This window comes from Jaculus jaculus, chromosome 1, assembly GCF_020740685.1.
Source record: "Jaculus jaculus isolate mJacJac1 chromosome 1, mJacJac1.mat.Y.cur, whole genome shotgun sequence".
In the NCBI taxonomy this organism is placed as follows: Eukaryota; Metazoa; Chordata; class Mammalia; order Rodentia; family Dipodidae; genus Jaculus; species Jaculus jaculus.
In genome coordinates, this window is record NC_059102.1 from 161,262,936 (window position 1) to 161,281,942 (window position 19,007).

The 19,007-nt window shown below is 43.0% G+C and overlaps 1 protein-coding gene across 3 annotated transcripts in view; it reads right to left on the bottom strand.

Moving 5' to 3' along the window:
• Positions 1 to 473: 473 nt before the first annotated feature.
• The window catches only part of LOC105943596 (RNA-binding protein 14), a 32,334-nt gene continuing 13,800 nt past the window's right edge, over positions 474 to 19,007 (bottom strand). The window contains exons 1-4 of one of the 3 annotated variants that reach the window (XM_004656729.3): positions 9,379 to 9,560; positions 7,989 to 8,411; positions 2,779 to 3,457; positions 474 to 911 (exon numbers count right to left, since the gene is read on the bottom strand). In XM_004656729.3, the coding sequence (XP_004656786.1) occupies positions 2,787 to 3,457; positions 7,989 to 8,400 (1,083 nt within the window). In that variant the 5' untranslated portion in view covers positions 8,401 to 8,411; positions 9,379 to 9,560 and the 3' untranslated portion in view covers positions 474 to 911; positions 2,779 to 2,786. Of the gene's footprint in view, positions 912 to 2,778; positions 3,458 to 7,988; positions 8,412 to 9,378; positions 9,572 to 19,007 lie in introns of those variants that run through there. The other 2 variants (XM_004656732.2, XM_045149149.1) reach the window with 2 other exon arrangements.

The window sequence follows — 19,007 nt, forward strand, 5'->3', positions numbered from 1 at the left end:
ATCACAAGGTGGTACTGTCCTATGGAAATAGTAAAATGTTCAATGGTAAAAGCCATTACTTTCATTTTTCTAAAGGTGAAAGCTGACCCCAAAGCCCCCATCACCTCACCTCTTCCCTGGAAGTTAAAGTAGATATGTTGACTGAGTGTTAGAATGGTAGTTGTAGGTGTATGCAATGATTAATTCTCTAACAGGGAAAGACCTGTAGTAGTAAACTACTAGAACTTTGGGCTTTAGAACAAATGTAGACCAGTAGGAGAAATCTTCATTGGAATAAGGCTGCATATATGAGTTCTTCTGTATTATCTATTTGTAAGTAACCAAGGTCCCATCTATAATTTTAAAAAACCCTGTAGTGGTATTTACCCAGGGACTAGTAGCTTGAACTTTACACCCTCCCCTTCTCTTCTGGGTACAAATAAAGAACCCAGAAAACAGCCCAAGCAAGAACTTTCTCAAAGCACACATAACCCTAATTTGGAAAAAAAACCATTTATTTCACTTGGAAGAAAAAAGTGATCCAACTCTATAGGTCTAGTCTTTGGGCCAAAAAATAACCTGGGAGCAGTGACTCTCACCAAGGTCATCCCCAAATCCAACACCCACAGGAGCCAGGAGTCAGGGAGGAGGCAGGAGAGCCCCCACCAGTTTTTGCATACAACGAGGCCTCCTGGGAGGACAGACACGACTGGGAAGCTATAGAAGTATTAAAGGGGAAATTGGGTAGGAGAGGGGGAAAAAAAGATAAAGTCTGAACTTTGCAAGGTAAATTAAGGTCCATGGTTCCTGAGGGACTGAATGCACAGAGCTGAGAACGTCCCGGAGATGGGGTACCACGGAGATGGGGTACCACGAAGGGTGTATTCTCATGCACAACCGCTGTTCGGAATTTCAGCCCACACACATCCCACCTGAAAGAGAGCACAGTACAGGCTTTACAGTAAAGCTCAACAGGCTTTCCCACTTCAAAGAACATCTTTACAAAGCCTGATACCTTTAACACTTTATATTTACTTGTACTCTTCCCCAATATCATTGTAATTCTTAAAAATGAAGAGCTAAGAAGGCCAGAGGATCACAGAGCAAAACAGTCCCAGACAAAGGCCTTTCTACAAAATAAACAGCAAACCTTCTTTCATGATAGCAGGCAGAAATTCCATTATTCTTGATGTTAACATTAGCATTCCCCAGAGAAGGTAATTTCTTATCACAAACTATTATCAGAGAAAAAAAATCAATTTAAGAAGCACTACTCGCAGAGGTAGGGTCACCATGAATTCAAGGCCACCCTGAGACTACACAGGGAACTTTAGGTCAGCCTGGGCTAGAGTGAGACCCTACTTTGAAAAAAATAAAACAAAAAAAAATATCCATTTAGTTCTCGTGTGTGTGTGTGTGTGTGTGTGTGTGTGTGTGTGTGTATGCGTTTGTATATATATATATAAATTCAACAGTATACTTCAAGTTAAAAACCATTCAAGGTCTAGACAAAAGTAGCATCAACTGAACAAATAGACTTACAATATCCAGTTCTGCCTACTGGGCACTATACTGTATCAACCAAGTCACTCATGTTTCTTTTCTAGTCCAATTAGTGATTTCATAGGCAATGAATCCAATCAGTCATATCCTATCCAATGAACCTGGGCAAGTCATGTACCCTCTGTCATAATTGAAAGATGAAAAAAGGATGTCACTACAGGATTAATGATCCATGGCAGTGTCTGGGACACATGAGGCTCCTCAAAATTAAGAGTGTTGAGAATTAGTCTTTAAGCCCAAAGCTGGCAAGAAGCATCAAATAGAGAACATTTTAGAAGCCCAGTGTGGTGGCATATGTCTATGATATTGGTACTCAGAAGACTAAAGCAAGGAGGAATGCTTTGAGTTCAAGGCCAAGCTGGGCTACAGAGTGAGATGAGACCCTGTCTCAAATTAAAAAAAAAAAGAAAAAAAAAAAAAGAGCCAAATGGATCATGAGATTTAAAATGTATGGTAGAGGAAAAAGCCAGAGAACTCAAAGTGGACCTGTTGATTAAATTAAATGTTCATAAATAATATTAGGAAGATGGAGTGATTTTGCTTATGGCAAAGCTCCCAACTCTGGATTTCATTGCTACTAAGAAGTAAAATAAATAGGTGTACCTGTATATTTATACTAAACCTTAAGAGACATGTTTTCTACTAATCTCTGCTTCAACTTACTATCAAGTAAGTTCTAGAAAACACATCAAGAGGAGCCTGGTAATTTGAGAAATAAGCTTCAAGATTAAGATGATGCCATTTTATCGGTTCTCACAGGAATTGGGACCTGAGTGGTGACGACCAGTTAAGTTATGAACTTTAATGGTCCTATTAGACCTTTCAACATATGGCATGATGAATACAGGAAACTTGAAGGCTCATAATGTCGCACAACTAGGAAATTCAATGAAGGCTCTGAGAAAAAAGCGCACCTGACTCAATGTTTAGGTCCTGGGATCAGTTCAATTATGAGAGGTGTGACCCAAGATTCACTAGCATACCATTCTTTGTTCATCCAGACATATATAGAAATCAGGATGATTCCCATGAATCAGAATGACTCCTGCTACAAGGAGTCCTGAAAAAAAAATAGCCATGTTAAGCATTAAGGACTTGTCCCTAAATTATAGCCATGCTGATAATAAACTCATTCTAACCCTGGCAAAAGCAAGCAAGCAGGGCAGCCTACTTGGAGCCCTTTAAGCTGCAGGAGTGATGTCAATACTAGAACAGGGAACATCCCACCACTCTCACCTCAAGCTTTAAAAGGCCGAGTACCGCGCCCGATCCACATACTGCTCCCGCTCATACCGGGCCATGTTGTACAGAGAATTCCGCGCAGCTGCTGAAGCTTGGGACAACTCACTCTCATGCCCGTAACCGTAACCGTAGCCCTCTCCAACAGTGGGGACTGGGACAGTGGCGCGACGCAGGGGGCTCCGATCCCGCCCGTAATATGAAGTGGAAGCTACATTAGCAGCAGCAGCTGCTGCTGCAGCAGCTCCTGAAGTCGGCAACAGATGTCTATCGTAGGGATCGAGAGAGGTGGAGGTGAGGTGATTGGCCATGGCTGTGTTCTGGACTTGTGGCAGCTGGGACAGGGTCTGCTCTGCGTAGTTATACGCGGAGGCAGCTGCAGCTGCCACTGCCTCATAGGACCCGGCAGCACGGCAGCGCTTGTAGTAGGCATCGAGCGCTCCGTATGCGTTGTTGTAATACAAAGAATCCCCATAGCTCATGGTGTAAGGTGTACGCACTGCTCCATACTGCTCATTATACTGCTCGGTCAAGTCTGTCACGCGGCCCGAACGATCTATTGGACACTCTTTGGACCAGTGCCCCTCTTTCCCGCACCGATAGCAGCCGCTCTGGTCTCCCATCCCGGGCGCAGTCCTAAGCCGGCTGGTGGACAACTGCACGTGCATTCGTTTGCCTTGAAGAAACAGACGCAAGAAGGGTTGCTATCACTTAGTCACAGTCCATGCCCATACCCCAGCCACTGATCACTGCAATGGCTTTACCTAAACTACTCTTTAATGTGTGACACATTGACCCCCCCCCAAAAGCCCAATATATTAATTCAGTATAATGACCAGATTTCAGGCCAAGATCAAGTAGAAGGAAAAAAAAGTTATAACTGTAACACCTACTGACAGCTTAAGAAAATTCTTACAAATTCATTTTATCCATTGTCAACTGTGTACCAACACCAAAAGAACCCAAAAGAATGCTCCACAAATCTGATTCTTTCCATTTCCCTTATCAAGTGATTTCATTAAGACAGTGTTGCAGCCCTCCTACCCTCAAATCAACAAGAACAGAGTAAGTTGGTGTATAGTGGTGAGCACAGCTGCCTTCCAAAGAGAAGAGAGTAAGATTCTAAAGTTACTACCATGTAAGAGTGATCAGGACCTGATCCAGAGCTGAGCATGGAAGTGAAGTTTCAAACTTTATCTTTGGAAAAGTGATGAATTGGGAAGGTTGGGAAACCCAAGACAAGGTGATACAAGGTCTTCCTCATTCTCTAGTCAAAGGATCAAAGCAAAACAACAACAACAAAAAAAAAAAAACAAAAAAAAAACTGGGCTGGCTGTTCATACATACAAGTCTGAATTTTTAGAAAAATGTAAACTGTGGAAGATATAAAAGGCAGAAAGTGAAGAATAGCCAGTAACATTAGTAACTCAAACTGTTTAGGTAAACAGATTTAAAATACTTTATCCTTCAAGTAAGACTATGGGAGGAGGGCATGGCTACATGCCTGTGATCCTAGCACTCATAAAGCTGAGACTGGAGGATGGCTAAGCTTGAGGCCAGTCTGGGATATACAGTAGAAACTGTCTTCTCCAGACCCCTCCCACCCGCAAAAAAAAAAAAAAAAAAAAAAAAACTGTGACTGAGATACAACTAACAATGTCTTTCATTCAAAAAACTGTAATTTTTGTTTTGAAAATGAAAACCCTAACAAGATAAAAGCAGAAATTTAATAGTTAAAACTAAATTCTAAATCTCTTCACATAAGCAATTCCACCAAGGTCTACCACTTTATAGGTAAACAAACTAAAAAGGGATCCAAAATCCAGCGAAACCTTTCCAATGTAACAGACAATACACCCAAACGTACAAATGCTTCAAAAAGGTGAATGGTTAAAATCAAGATGAATTTTCTAACATTAAAGAAGGTGATAAATAGACACTTACCTGAAATGTTAAAATTAGATTCTAAGGCATTAAAAATATACAACAAAAAAATACAAAACAGGAGGGCATGGTAGTGCGCACCTTTGATCCCAATACACGAGAGGCACAGGTAGGAGGACTGCCATGAGTTCGAGCCCACCCTGAGATGACACAGTGAATTCCAGGTCAGCCTGGGCTAGAGTGAAGCCCTACCTACCCTCCCCCCACACCCACAAAACAGAGTAACTACCTCAAAAAAATCATTAATAATAAAACATTATAGCTAATAAATTTAAGATAGGCAACTAAGCAATACATGTCTTAATGCACTAGCTGGGCATTTGCCCAAGGGATCATTTGGGCAATAAAGCATATTCAATACATAAAGGTCTAAGGATTTGTTAATTCTAATACCAGGAGGGGAAAACTAACTTTTAGAATCGAAAATAAAAACTCTTCAAATGAGCAAACAGGAGAGAATATATCCAATTCTGAGACACTGAAAAGGCACAGACCAGTCTAGCAATAACACTATATATAACAGAATTTTACCTAAATATTAGGAAATGAAACAGCCTGGGATTAAGTGTCACACTACTTGGGAGGCTAGAGGTAGGACAATGATTTGCATCCAGGAGGTTTGAAGGCACTGGACTGAAGCCCTCTTCCCCACAAAGGTATTAAAAAAATGTAAAGCCGGGCATGGTGGCACACACCTTTAATCCCAGCACTCCGGAGGCAGAAGTAGGAGGATCGCTGTGAGTTCAAGGCCACTCTGAGACTCCATAGTGAATTCCAGGTCAGCCAGGACCAGAATGAAAAACCTCGAAAAACCAACAAAAAAAAAAAAAAAAAAAGAAAAAAGAAAAACAAACACACAAACAAAAACAGCATAACTAAAGAGAGTTGGGGAGCTGAGTGTGGAGGTGCTCGCCTTTAATCCCAGCATTCCAGAGGCAGAGATAGGAAGACCCTGTGAGTTAAGAGGGCTCCCCCTGAGATTAAATAGCAAATTCCAGGTCAGCCTAGACCCCACCTCCAAAAACAAACACACACACACAAAGAAGGGGGCTGGAGAGGTGGCTTAACGGTTAAGGTGTTTGCCTGCAAAGCTAAAGGATACTAGTTCGATTCTCCAGGACCCACGTAAACCAGATGCACATGGGGGCGCATCCATCTGGAGTATGTTTACAATGACTGGAGGCCCTGTTGTGCTCGTTCTCTCTCTCTCAAATAAATAAAATATATTAAAGGGGGGTTGCTAAAGATATGGCTCTGTAGTTACATGCACTTGCTTATAAAGCCTGCCAGCCAGGGTTCAAGTTCCAGTGACACATGCATATAAAGTTCATATAAAGTTCATTTGCAGCAGTACAAGACCCTGGTGCACCCACTCCCTTCCTCTTTCAAATAAATAAAAATGTTTAAATTAAAAAAAAAAATAGGCCAGGCGTGGTGGCATACGCCTTTAATCTCAGCACTCAGGAGGCAGAGTTAGGAGGATTGCCATGAATTCGAGGCCACCCTGAGACAACACAGTGAATTCCAGGTCAGCCTGAGCTAGTTTGCAGTGGTTAGAGGCTCTGGTGTGCCCATTCTCTCCTCCCTCTCTACGCTTTTAATCCCAACACTCAGGAAGCAGAGGTAGGAGGATAACAATGAGTCTGAGGCCACCCTGAGACTACATAGTGAATTCCAGACTCTTATCTCGAAAAACCAATATAAATAAATACAGATTAGCATCAGAGATAATCTAGAATTTTAGATGCTCAGTTTTAAGGGGAAATTTTCCCTCAAAAAGACCACATTGAAGCTGGGTGTGGTGGCACATGCCTTTAATCCCAGCTCTTGGGAAGCAGAGGTAGGAGAATCACCATGAGTTCAAGGCCACCCTGAGAATACAGAGTGAATTCCAGGTTAGCCTGTACTATACTAGACTAGAGTGAAACCCTACCTCGAACAACAAAAAAAATTAAGACCACATGGGCCAGGGTTGGTGGTACTCGTCACATTAGCGAGTTCAAGGCCAGCCTGAGACTACAGTGTGTTCTAGATCAGCATGGGTTACAGTGAGACCCTACCTTGAAAAAACAAACAAACAAAAAAACACATTGTCCTCCCTTTACATAAGTAACTGACACAAGTAGACAGTCTCTCTTTTATGATTAACATGCTGAAGAGGCTCCAAAAATTAGGTATCATACCACAACCCTCCACAAGACAGTCTCTGCTCCCAATTAGGTTGTTGATGAAATAATTCTCAACTCACCAATTAAAAAAGGAAAGCAAACTAGACCGGAGAGACTTGTGACAGTTTTAATAATGTACAGCAATGCCCATGACACAGGGCACCTATCTCATTGGGGAATGATCAAACCAACAACAGCTCTTAGAAAGGTCCATTTAAACCCCTACTTAACAAAGGGAACACTATGTTAAAAGAACACTGTTATTCATGTTAACATGATTTCAGAGTATAAGTATGAAATATAGTCATGAGTTATGGACCTACACTGTAATTCAGAATTACAACCAGTAGGAAAAAGCTCTCACTGGGGACCTAAATGAATGAGAGAACGGAGTTCAGCTAACTACTCACCTTCATTACTGTCTCATAAATATAATATCACACTTAACAAGGGAGTTCAGATAGTAAAGCAAAGCACAATACCTTACATATAGTGTCAAGCCACATCAACATTAATGCTGTCCTCCAGGCACAAAACCAACTGTCTAATCAAGATTCCAATGTACCCCCCCCCAACTAAGTACTATAGTAACCAAAGATATTCAAATCAACCCACCCACAACCAAAACTAATTTTAAGTCACTGCCTCAAATCCCAATCTCATCCCAACTCCCAAAACCAATCTTTTAATTCTAGAGGCTTTGGAAATTTAACTTCTTGGTACTATAACCTAACAAATGCTATTTTTTAACAGCATTATGCACAGCACAAAGTGCAGCATGATACTGAGCTGAGGCAATAAATTCAGAATGAAACACTCACTTTGCCTGCCAACCCCATCACCCCAAGTCTTCAAAAAGAGAGATTACTAAGCAGAGAGGCTCAAAAGCCTTACGGGCTCCAAATCCAAATAGTTTTTCCTCCAAGAGACCCGATTAGGTAAAGTTGCTAAATACCAAGCAGTTATTTTGAGAACTTCATCACCTACTCTTTACCAGCCAACCAAAAGCCAAACTTGTACCCAACCTCTCCTTTTACTTATCCAACTTCTTTCTGAACATAGCCTTATGTTCTCTCTACCAAAAGAGTGGTTCACCTTGAAATTCTGTGTTATCAAGGCCCCTGATGGCCTCCACTGCATCCTCTGCCCGCTCCATGTGCACAAAGGCATAATCTTTCACGATGTCACATTCGATGACTGGACCATACTCCTCAAACTTGGCCCGAAGCTCCTTGTTGGTGCAAGTGGGGCTGATGTTGCCCACGTGCAACTTTGTTGAGGTTTTGCTTTTATTCTTGCTGGCTTCCACATTGATATTCACTCCATGAAGCTTATAGTGGTGCAAATTACGTATAGCATCCTCTGCTGCAGTTTTGTCTTCTATGTGCACAAAGCCATAGTTCTTAATAATGTCACATTCCAGCACCTTCCCATACTGCTCAAAGAGTGAGCGGATCTCCTGCTCTGTGGCCTCTCGTGGAAGGTTGCCAATGAACAGTTTCACCATCTCCACACAGCCTAGAAGTGAAGAGACAAGATTAAAAAAAATAAATCACGAGGGCCCCATTTCCTTTCACTCTTAGCATATAGTTCTGAATAATATCGACAAAAGAACCCAAAGAAAATGGGTGTGAAACAAGGTAACCCGTTAAGAGTGTCATCAAAGAGCTTCTTAAGAGGTCTGTAAAAGGGCAGTCCTTGGTAGACAAAAGAGGTTCTCGTTCTCTCTCTCTCTTTTTAGTGGTGCTGGGGATCAAACCCAAGACACTATTACATTCTAGGCAAGTGTTCTGACACAATGATCTACATTTTCCCATCCTAAACAAAAAGATTTAAGGGTTAGATATCCTCACAGAGCCAACAACACTGAAAGCTTTGAGCATAAATGAAAAGCTAAGGATACTCCGCTTCTCTGTCCACTATGAGGACAATCAGAATAACCACTGGTCTTGCTGATTAACTCAAACGACAAACTGGCTCTCCCTCCCTACCATTTCCGGAAAGATAGTCCTGTATTAAATACGTTTAGGAATTTCAAATATAAACGCTGGGCTCCCACCATGTAAGTACAGAAAATAATGGAGTTGGATGGGAAAGCCTCTCTAGGAGAACTTAGAGAAATGGAGGGGGAGGGAGGCTAGCCAGAGACGGGACTTCAGATTGTTTAACCAGGCAACCATGTCCCAGTGCTCAGAAATTTAAGGAGGGCGCTGAAAGTACTAAGTCTTAAATCTCAGAGGAAACCTAGAAGTATAAAATGGAGCAAAAGCAGAGGTAGATGAGGAAAAACAAGCTATTCTGAAGGGGGGAGGGGCTGCAATTAGGGGGAAGGGCTGCTTCAAGCTTACCCCGGAATGTCGAGGACCGAAGTCGGCTCTCAAGAGACAGGTGTGCAGGCTGCAGCCCCACTAGGACACCCCAGAATCCCGAAGGCGAAAGTTTTAACAGAAGAAAATAAAGATACTGCAAGGATTTGGAATCTCACCGCAAGGAAATCGGCAGTCTCCTCCTCGCGGCGCGGACGCTTCTGACAAAATGCTAAAATGGCGGCGGTCGCAGCAGTGACTCTGGGTAGAAAAGGGGAGGTGAACCTACCACCGGATTGGCCGTTCAGTAAAGCAAAAGGCAGGCGTTCCAGGAGATCCTCTTCCTGATTGGTTACCGCGAACGCCAATTACCTGAGAGGCCGGGAAGAGGTGGAAACGTCAGTAACCTTGGAGCTTTTATACGAAAGCCAATGAGCGCCAACCTAGTGAAGCCGAAGCCACTGATTGGGTAAGAGGTTCGTGAGGAGGAACTACAAGGAAAGCTTCGCTGTCGAGTTGCGGCTCGCCCATAGGTGGAGTGAAGTAGGGCTTCGGAGAGGCTGGCAGTCTGTAGTTTCATGGCGCCAACTTTGTTAAGCTTCCACATTTCGCCACTTCCACGTGCACACCCTGATAGTATTCCGTGTTCTACTCCAAGTTTCCCTTACTAAACTCCTTCCTGAACGCCACCACAGCCTGGATGTTGTGGCCAATAGCTTGAGCAGGTACTCCAGGTAAGAAAATCAGCTAAGAGGCCCCTCCTCCCACATGAGAAAACTTAAAACCTTCTTTGGCAGCTCTGTAGCCCTGAAAGCCCCTCAGCTAGTCCAAGTAGCGGAAACGAACAGTGGTTCCAGCTTCAATTAGGGTGCAATAGCCCAAGGTGAGTCGGTCAAGAGGTAGAGACAACTTTCCTCAAGGAACTAGCCCCCCAGGGCCCAAGACTCTGTGTGAGCATGGAGATTGAAAACAACCCCCTCCCACTCCGCCCTGAGGGGGAGAGCTACAAAGGATTTGCTTTTTATTGTCATTTTATTGGGCGATATCAACCAGAGCTGTAGGTTTAAACTTCCTACAAGTGACCTTAGAAGCAAGAACTTGGTCACAATCAACTACATTAACACAAACAGAACATTCTTCACAGGATCCCTCGTCAACACTTGCTCAACCTTTGGCTGCTTCATCCACACCCACATTCATTGAGCAAGCAACTTTAGCTTGGCACCCTTTATAGAGCTGTTTAAAGAGGAAATTAAAAGGAAAAGGAGGTGCAAGTGCTGGATGGAAGAACTTAAAAACACACTGGGTGAAAAGCAGGGAGCTGTTTATGAGGACAAGGTGATCAGGACTAAATGTGGTACAAACAGCATATTGCCACCCAAAGCAGCTACAAAAGAAAAGTATGTAAAGCAAAAGGTGTAAGGCTGAGTACTGGAGAATAGATTTGATTAAAGAACCTAAATGGTAAAAAAAGAAAAAAAAAAGAAAAAGAAAAACACTGGTTATTAAGTTCAATGTGGAAAACAATAGCGCCTTTAAGAAATCAACACCTTTAATCCTAGCAGTCAGGAGGCAGAGGTAGGAGAGTCTGTGAGTTTGAAACCACCCTGGTCAGGTGGGTTAGAGTGAAACCCTACCTCGAAAAAAGAAAAAAATCAAAATACAACAGTAACAGGTGTGGCCTAATTTTGACTTCATTGTGAAGCACCTGAGCATATGAGTAAAGGCCACGGATTAGCAATGTAGAAAACTAATCTGTAGGTTGGGTCCACCTGCCGTTTTGGGGGGAGGGGTAGGAATACTTTTGGGGGGTGGCAGTTAGGGTTTCTCTGTAGCCCAGGCTGACCTGGAATTCGCTATGTAGTCTAAGCCTGGCCTTGAACTCTCAGTGATTCTCCTACCTCTGCCTCCCAAGTGCTGGGATTAAAGGTGTGACAACCAGCAATCTCTCTACTTTTAAAAATCTATTACAGAGCTTTGACATGGTTGTGCACACCTTTTACAGTTGGAGCAGAAACAATCCAAACTTCTCTCTGGGCTAACAATCTACCCAACCAGGTTGTTGCTGGACTCTCCCAATCTGTTTAATCACTATCAGCCTTCCAGACACACTGGACTAATTATCCAAACCTCATTCAGACTGGAATATTCTTTCTTCAAGTCCTTCAAGTTTTTCAAGGTAGGGTCTTGCTCTGGCCCAGGCTGACCTGGAATTCACTATGTAGTCTATCAGGCTGGCCTCGAACTCACAGCAAACCTCCTACCTCTACCTCCCGAGTGCTTGGATTAAAGGTTAGGGATATACATACATACATACATACACACAACATATATATTTTTTTCTTCCAATGGTAGAACACTTGCATAGCATGTCAGAAAAAGGGAAGAGGGCTGGAGAGATGGCTTAGTGGTTAAGTGCTTGCCTGTGAAGCCTAAGGACCCCGGTTCAAGGCTTGATTCCCCAGGACCCACATTAGCTGGATGCACAAGGGGGTGCACACATCTGGAGTTCGTTTGCAGTGGTTGGAGACCCTGGCACGCCCATTCTCTCTCTCTGCCTCTTTCTGTCTCTCTCAAATAAATAAATAAAAATGAACAACAAAAAAAAATTTTTTTTAAAAAGGGAAGAAGAAAGGAAAATGGGGGAGGGAAGAAGGGAACCTAAGCAGTCCACATTGTAAGAATATATCGTTATTCCAGAAAAGCTCGTAGTATTAGACAGAAGGCAGAAGCAGGGGTCTGGAGAGATAGCAAAGCCAAAGGATCCCGGTTCAATTCTCCAGGACCCACGTAAGACAGATGCACAAGGGGGCGCATGCATCTGGAGTTCGTATGCAGTGGTTGAAGGCCCTGGTGTGCCCATTCTTTCTTTCTCTTTCTCTCTCTCTCTCAAATAAATAAATAAAATATATTAAGAAGAAGGTAGAAGCAAGAGGATCACATGAGTTCAAGACCAGCTTGGGCTAGAGGGAGACTCTGGTGGGAGGGCACCTGATTCAAATCCTCTGCCTACACTTCAAATCACTCCACCTACAGAAAATGATTATACTGCGTGAGAAGGAAAATACTTGGTAGCAGAGGCCAGTAAGTTAAAAAGGAGACATAAAGGGAAGAGAAAGGAAGGGAGGAGGATACTTAATAGGTTGATATTATTTATATGTAAGTACAATGATTGTAATGGGGAGGTAATATGATGGAGAATGTAATTTCAAAGGGGAAAGCGTGGGGGTGGGGAGGGAGGGAGGGAATTACCATGGGATTTTTTTTATAATCATGGAAAATGTTAATAAAAATTAAAAAAAAGAAAAAAACAAATAATACATTATATATGTATGGAAATGTCATAATGAATCCCATTTTATGGTAGCTAATGTATACTAATAAAAATGTTGAGTTAAAAAAATGATTATAAATGGATTATTCTAAAACACTTTCTCCATCTGGGTTAGGAATATAGCTCAAAAGTAGAGTGCCTGAAGGTGTTGCACGCCTTTTATCCCAGTCCTCAGAAGGCAGAGGTAGGAGGATCACCATGTGTAGCAGGCCATCCTGAGACTGCATAATGAATTCCAGATCAGCCTGGGCTAGAGTGAGACCCTACCTCAAAAACCAAACCCCCCCCCCAAAAAAAGTAGAGCGCCTGCCTAGTGAAGACCTGGATTTGATCCCCAACACCACAAAAACAAACTCTTAAGCCGGGAATGGTGGCTCATGCCTTTATCACTCAGGAGGCAGAGGTAGGATTCCCATGAGTTTGAGGCCACCCTCAAAGAGTATACAATGAATTCCAGATCAGCCTGGGCAAGAACAAGACCCTACCTCAAAAAACAAAAACAGAAAAAAATTAGCAGTTAAGACGCATGCCTGCAAAGCCTAAGGACTGGTTTTATTCTCCAGGTCTCATGTAAGCCAAGATGCACATGGTGGCAAATGTGCCTGGAATTTGTTTGCAGTGGCTAGAGGCCCTGGGGAGCTCATTGTTTCCCTCTCTCTCTTTCTCTCAAATAAATAAATAAATCTTGGGGTGGTGAGATGGCTTAACGGTTTAGGCACTTGCTTGTGAAGCCAAAGGACCCAGGTTCGATTCCCCAGTACCCATGTAAGCCAGATGCACAAGGTGGCACATGCATCTGGAGTTTGTAGTGGCTAAAGGCCCTGGCATGCCCATTATCTCTCTGTCTCCTCTGCTTGCAAATAAAGTTAATTCAATTCAATTTAAAGATACTAGCTTCTGGGGCTGGAGAGATAGATGGCTTAGTGGTTAAGATGTTTGCCTGCAAAGCCAAAGGACCCAAATTTGATTCCCCAAGACCCACATTAGCCAGATGCATCTAAGGGCGTGCACCTGTCTGGAGTTTGTCTGCAGTAACTGGAAGCTCTGCTGTGCCCATTCTCTCTCTCTCCCTCCCTCTCTATCAAATAAATAAAAAAGTTTAAAAAAATACTAGCTTCTAAAAATAAAATCTTTAAAAGAAAATCTTAGCCGGGTGTGGTGGCACACACCTTTAATCCCAGCACTCAGGAGGCAGGGGTAGGAGGACTGCCATGAGTTCAAGGCCACCCTGAGATGACAGAGTTAATTCCAGGTCAGCCTGGACCAGAGTGAGACCCTACCTCGAAAAACAAACAAACAAACAAAAAATCTTAAAACCCACTTGTCAGTCTGGAGAGATGGCTCAGCGGTTTGGAGCTTGCCTATGAAGCCTAAGGACCTAGGTTCAAGTCCCTATTACCCATGTAAGCAATATGCACAAGGGGACACAAGTCTGGATAATTTGTTTGCAGTACCTACAGGCCCTATGCATCCACACAAACACACACATTCTCTCTAATTAATTAATTAATTAAAACACTTGTCTAAACACTGTGGATACTATTTTAGTGACTTTATTTTTTTTTAAGCAGGATCTCACTCTAGCCTCCTGTGTGTTGAGATTAAAGGTGTATACCTTTGGTGACTTTTGGGATGGGGGTGGGGAGTTTCAATACATCACCCAAGCTAGTTTTGAAGTTCTGAGGTCAAATGATTCTCTTGCCTCAATCTCCTAAGTACTAAATACAGGCTACCATACCCACTAGTTTGCTGATTCCTAATTTGCTCATCAAGTTACCAGGCTCCTTAACGGTTGGAAAGATGGCCTAACAGTTAAGGAACTTGCCTGTGGGACTTAAGGACCCAGGTTTGATTCTTCAGTACCCATGAAAGCCAGATGCACAAGGTGGTGCATGCATTTACAGTGGCTAGAGGCCCTGGAGCACCCATTCTCTCCCTCTCTCAAATAAATGAATAAATAAAAAGTAAGCCAGATGTGGTGGCACATACCTTTAATCCCCACATTTGGGAGGAGGTATGAAAATCAATAGTCCCAGGCCAGTTTGAGACTACATAGTGAAAACACTGTTATGAAAAAAACCATGTAAACATAATCTATTACTGGTTTTTAAAAAATATTTTATTTTTATTTATTTATTTGACAGAGAAAGGAGGTAGAGAGAGAATATGAGTGCACCAGGGCCTCCAGCCACTGCAAATGAACTCCAGACGTGTGTGCCGTCTTGTGCATCTGGCTAACGTGGGTCCTAAGGAATTGAACCTGGGTCCTTTGGCTTTGCAGGCAAATGCCTTAACCGCTAAGCCATCCCTCCAGCCCCTATATTGATCTTATACCCTTTCAAATGAATATAATGGAATTCATATATTTTTCCTTGGGGTAAGGTCTTAACACTGTGCCCAGTTTATAATTTGTACTTCTAATAACTATGGCTCCTCGTCCAGAAATGAGTGTTTTGTTAAGTCTGAGAAGAGCTAAAATTAACCCAGTATTCTACAAAGATGGTCACAGAAGCCATATAGCAAAGTATGCCACAAATCCAATGCCATTGCCACCATTACCTTTAGTCATTCATTTTTTTTTTTAAATATACTTTATTTATTTGAGAGAGAAACAGGTAGAGAGTGAGAGATAGAATGGGCATGCCAGGGTCTCCAGCCACTGCAAACCAACTCCAGAGGCATATGCCCCCTTGTGTATCTGGCTTACATGGATCCCACAGAATTGAACCAGGATCCTTTGGCTTTGCAGGCAAACACTGTAACTGCTAAACCATCTCTCCTGCCCCTCTTTAGCCATTCTTAATGTCCCTCCATCATCCTTCACAGCAACCTTTCATTTTTATAATCAAAACAATGTGATTCTAGGACAAAAAATAATGTAGCCACCCAATGTAAAGTCTAGAGGGGCCAAAATTGGTATGTCTGATAGCCTGTGTCACCGCTACACAGTCATTGCAAAAATGCAGATTTCATATGCCTTATAGGTGCTTCATTCATCCTATATCCAATATTCCACTACACTGTCTCCATTATTTTCAGATTCTAACACATCATTACTGAGATTTTAATTATTAAATTACTATATTTAGAGAAGTACAGAACCAAGGGAAGAAAAAATGAATACCATCACGTGACTGGAGAGTCCACGTTGTGGGGCTAGAAAAATTGTGCAGAGGACAAAAAAAAAAAAAGTACAGTAGTAGAGATGGCTCAGCAGTTAAGGCACTTGCTTGGGAAGCCTAAGGATCCAAGTTAGACTCCCCAGTAAAATCAAATGCTTCTGGAGTTCATTTGCAGTGGCTGGAGGCCCTGGCATACTCATTCTCTCTCTCCCAAATAAATATGCCTATAATCCCTGGACTTGGGAGGCAGACGAAGGAAACCTTGAGTTTGAGATCACCCTGAGACGAAACATAGTGAATTCCAGGTCAGCCTAGGCTAGAGCGAGACCCTAACTCACAAAACAAAATAAAATAAGTAAAAGAAAGTATAAAGAGCTCCTGCAAGGTGGAGGGCAAGAGGGGGTAAAGAGCCCATGCTGACGGTAAGGGCTAGCTAGGGGGCCAGGCCAAGCCAAAGAGAAACTCACCAGAAACTGGAGGTTCACAACTTGTCAGGCAGCCCAGAGAGCCTGAGATTTTTCTTTTTCCTTTTTTTGTTTTGTTTTGTTTTGGCTTCGTACCTCTGCCTCCCCAGTGTTGGGATTAGAGGCATATGTCACCACACCCGGCCAAAACCAAGTTTTAAAAAATCTCTGGCTTAGCTGAATTTGAGGCCACCCAGAGACTACACAGTGAATTCCGGGTCAGCCTGAGGTAGAGTGAGACCCTACCTGGCAAAACCAAAAAAGCAAAAGTAGATTTTGGGGTAGGGGAGATGGTTCAGCAGTTAAAAGCACTTTGCAAGCCTGATGACCCTGGTCCAATTCCCCAGTACCCAAATAAAACCTACAAAGAGGAATATATATCTAGTGTTACTTTGGAGCAGCACAAAAAGGCCTGGGTATACTATACACCCATGTGCAAATAAATAAAGTTTATTTATTTTGCATGTGATATTTGTGTATACATCTTTTTTATGAGTATGATGTATGTGCATATGAAGGCCAGAGGTTGACATTAGGTATTTTCCTTGCTCTCCATCTATTTAAAATATTTATGTTTATTTGAGAGAGAATGGGCACACCAGGGCCTCCAGCTGCTGCAAACAAACTCCAAATACACATGCTACCTTATGCATTTGGCTTACATATGTCCTAGGGAATCAAACCTGGGTCCTTTGGCTTTGCAGACAGGTGCCTTAAATGTTAAGCTATCTCTCCAGCCCCATCTTGTGTTCTGAACCAAGGTGTCTCACTTGAACCTAGAATTCTATTTGGCTAGACAAGCCAACCAGAAATCCCTTGGGATCCTTTTGCCTCAGCCTCGGTGCTGGGATTACAGCTCATACCTGGCTTATACATGGGTTGTAGCGCTACAAACTCAGACCTTCATGATTGCCCAGCAAGCACTTTTCTGACTCCGACCCCATGGAGCCAGATTTAATGAGAAGTGACTTTGAGGCCCTCACATGTCTCATAGCCTCATCTGACCCTCCCAAAACTAATATTTGGGGGGGGGGGAATGATCCAATACATGCTGGTACACCAGTGTGACAGTGCATGAGATGGTCAGGATAACCTCTTGGGTGCCATCTACCTTCTTTGGGACAGAGTCTCAGACTAGCCTAGGATAGCCAAATAAGCTAGACTACCTGACCAGAGATCCACTAGTCTCCACCTCCCTATCAATAGGATTTCAAAAGCACCACCGCCCTCAACGTTTTTTTACTAGGGTTCTGAGGATTGAACTCAAGCCCTTATGCTTGTTAGGCAAGCATTCTACTGACTGAAGTAGTATCTCTAGCCCAGGCTGACCTAGAACTCAACAGTAGTGGAAACTGGCCTCAAACTCATAGCAATTCTACTTCATCTTCCAAGTGCTGAGATTAAAGGTTTAAACCACCACACCCAAGTAGTTCTTTTCTGTTGTTTTGTTTCTCCAGGTGGGGCCTTACTCTAGCCCACACAGACCTAGAATTCACTAAGTAGTCTCAGGGTGGCCTCAAGCTCACAGTGATCCACCAACCACTGCTTCCTGAGTGCTGGGATAAAAGGCATGTGCCACCACACCCAGCTACTAGAAGTACTTTTAAGCACTACTTTAGCACTATAGTAATATCTGTTGAGTAGCTGAGGATGTAGTTCCTTTGGTAGAGTGGCTTGCTTAGCATGCACAAAGCCCTGGGTTTGATCCTTGGCACTGCACAAACTAGACATGATGACAAATGCTTATAAACCCAGCATTCAGGAAGCAGAGGCAGGATGAACAGAAGTTCAAGGTCATCCTTGGCTACATAGGGAGTTTTTCAATAATAAATCAGTTTCAAAACAAATCCTATCTGTAGAAAGTATAATCCAACTGGTGCTGACACACCCTCTCCTTACTTCAACTGGCCTTTATTATTAAATTTGTTACCTGTAACTAGTTTATTGAGAGAGGTCCTTCCCTCCAGCACCGAAATATCTCCAGGTCAGCCCAACGGCTAAGTTATTTCAAGCACTATACACATTTTTCACGATTCTGAGCTAGACTTGAAACCTATTTCCACCACCATCCCCTACCCCTGAGGTTGGGGCTGGACTGGAATTCACTATGTAGTCTCAGGCTGCTTCCAGAGTGCTAGGAGTAAAAGCAGGCACCATGAGGTCCAGTTGAAACCACTGGTGGTGATGCATGCCTTTAATCTCAATACCCTGGAGGCAGGGATGGAAGGATCAAAGTGAATTCAAGGCCAGGCTTGAGTGCCAGTTCAGCCTGGGCTACAGTGAGAGCCTACCTCAAAAAGAAATGGGCTAGAGATGGCTTAGTGGTTAAGGTGCTCAGCGACAAAACCAAAGGACCCAGGTTCAATTCTCCAGTGCCAACATAAAGCCAGATGCACAAGAAGGCACATGTCTGAAGTTCATTTGCAGTAGCTGGAGACCCTGGTGTGCCCATTCTCCATTCTTCCTCTCGAATATATAATAAATAAAATTCCTCTTTTAGTATGGAGAGATTGCTCTGTGGTTAAAGATATTTGCTTGAAAAGCCTGCAGGTCTGGGTTCAATTCCCCAGTACCTACATAAAGCCAGATGGACAGAGTGGCACACAACTCTGGAGTTTGTCTGCAACAGCAAGTGGCCCTAGGGTAGCTATACTCTTTCCCTCCCTCTCCCTGTATGCAAATAAATTTAAGAAACATTTTTTTTTTAGCCAGGCATGGTGGCACACACCTTTAATCCCAGTACTTGTGAGGCTCAGAGGTAGGAGGATTGCCATGAGTTCGAGGCTATCCTGAGACTACATAGTGAATTCCAGGTCAGCCTGGGCTAAAGAGACCGTACCTCAAAAAAAAAAAAAAAAAATTAAACCAGGGTGTGGTTGTATACACCT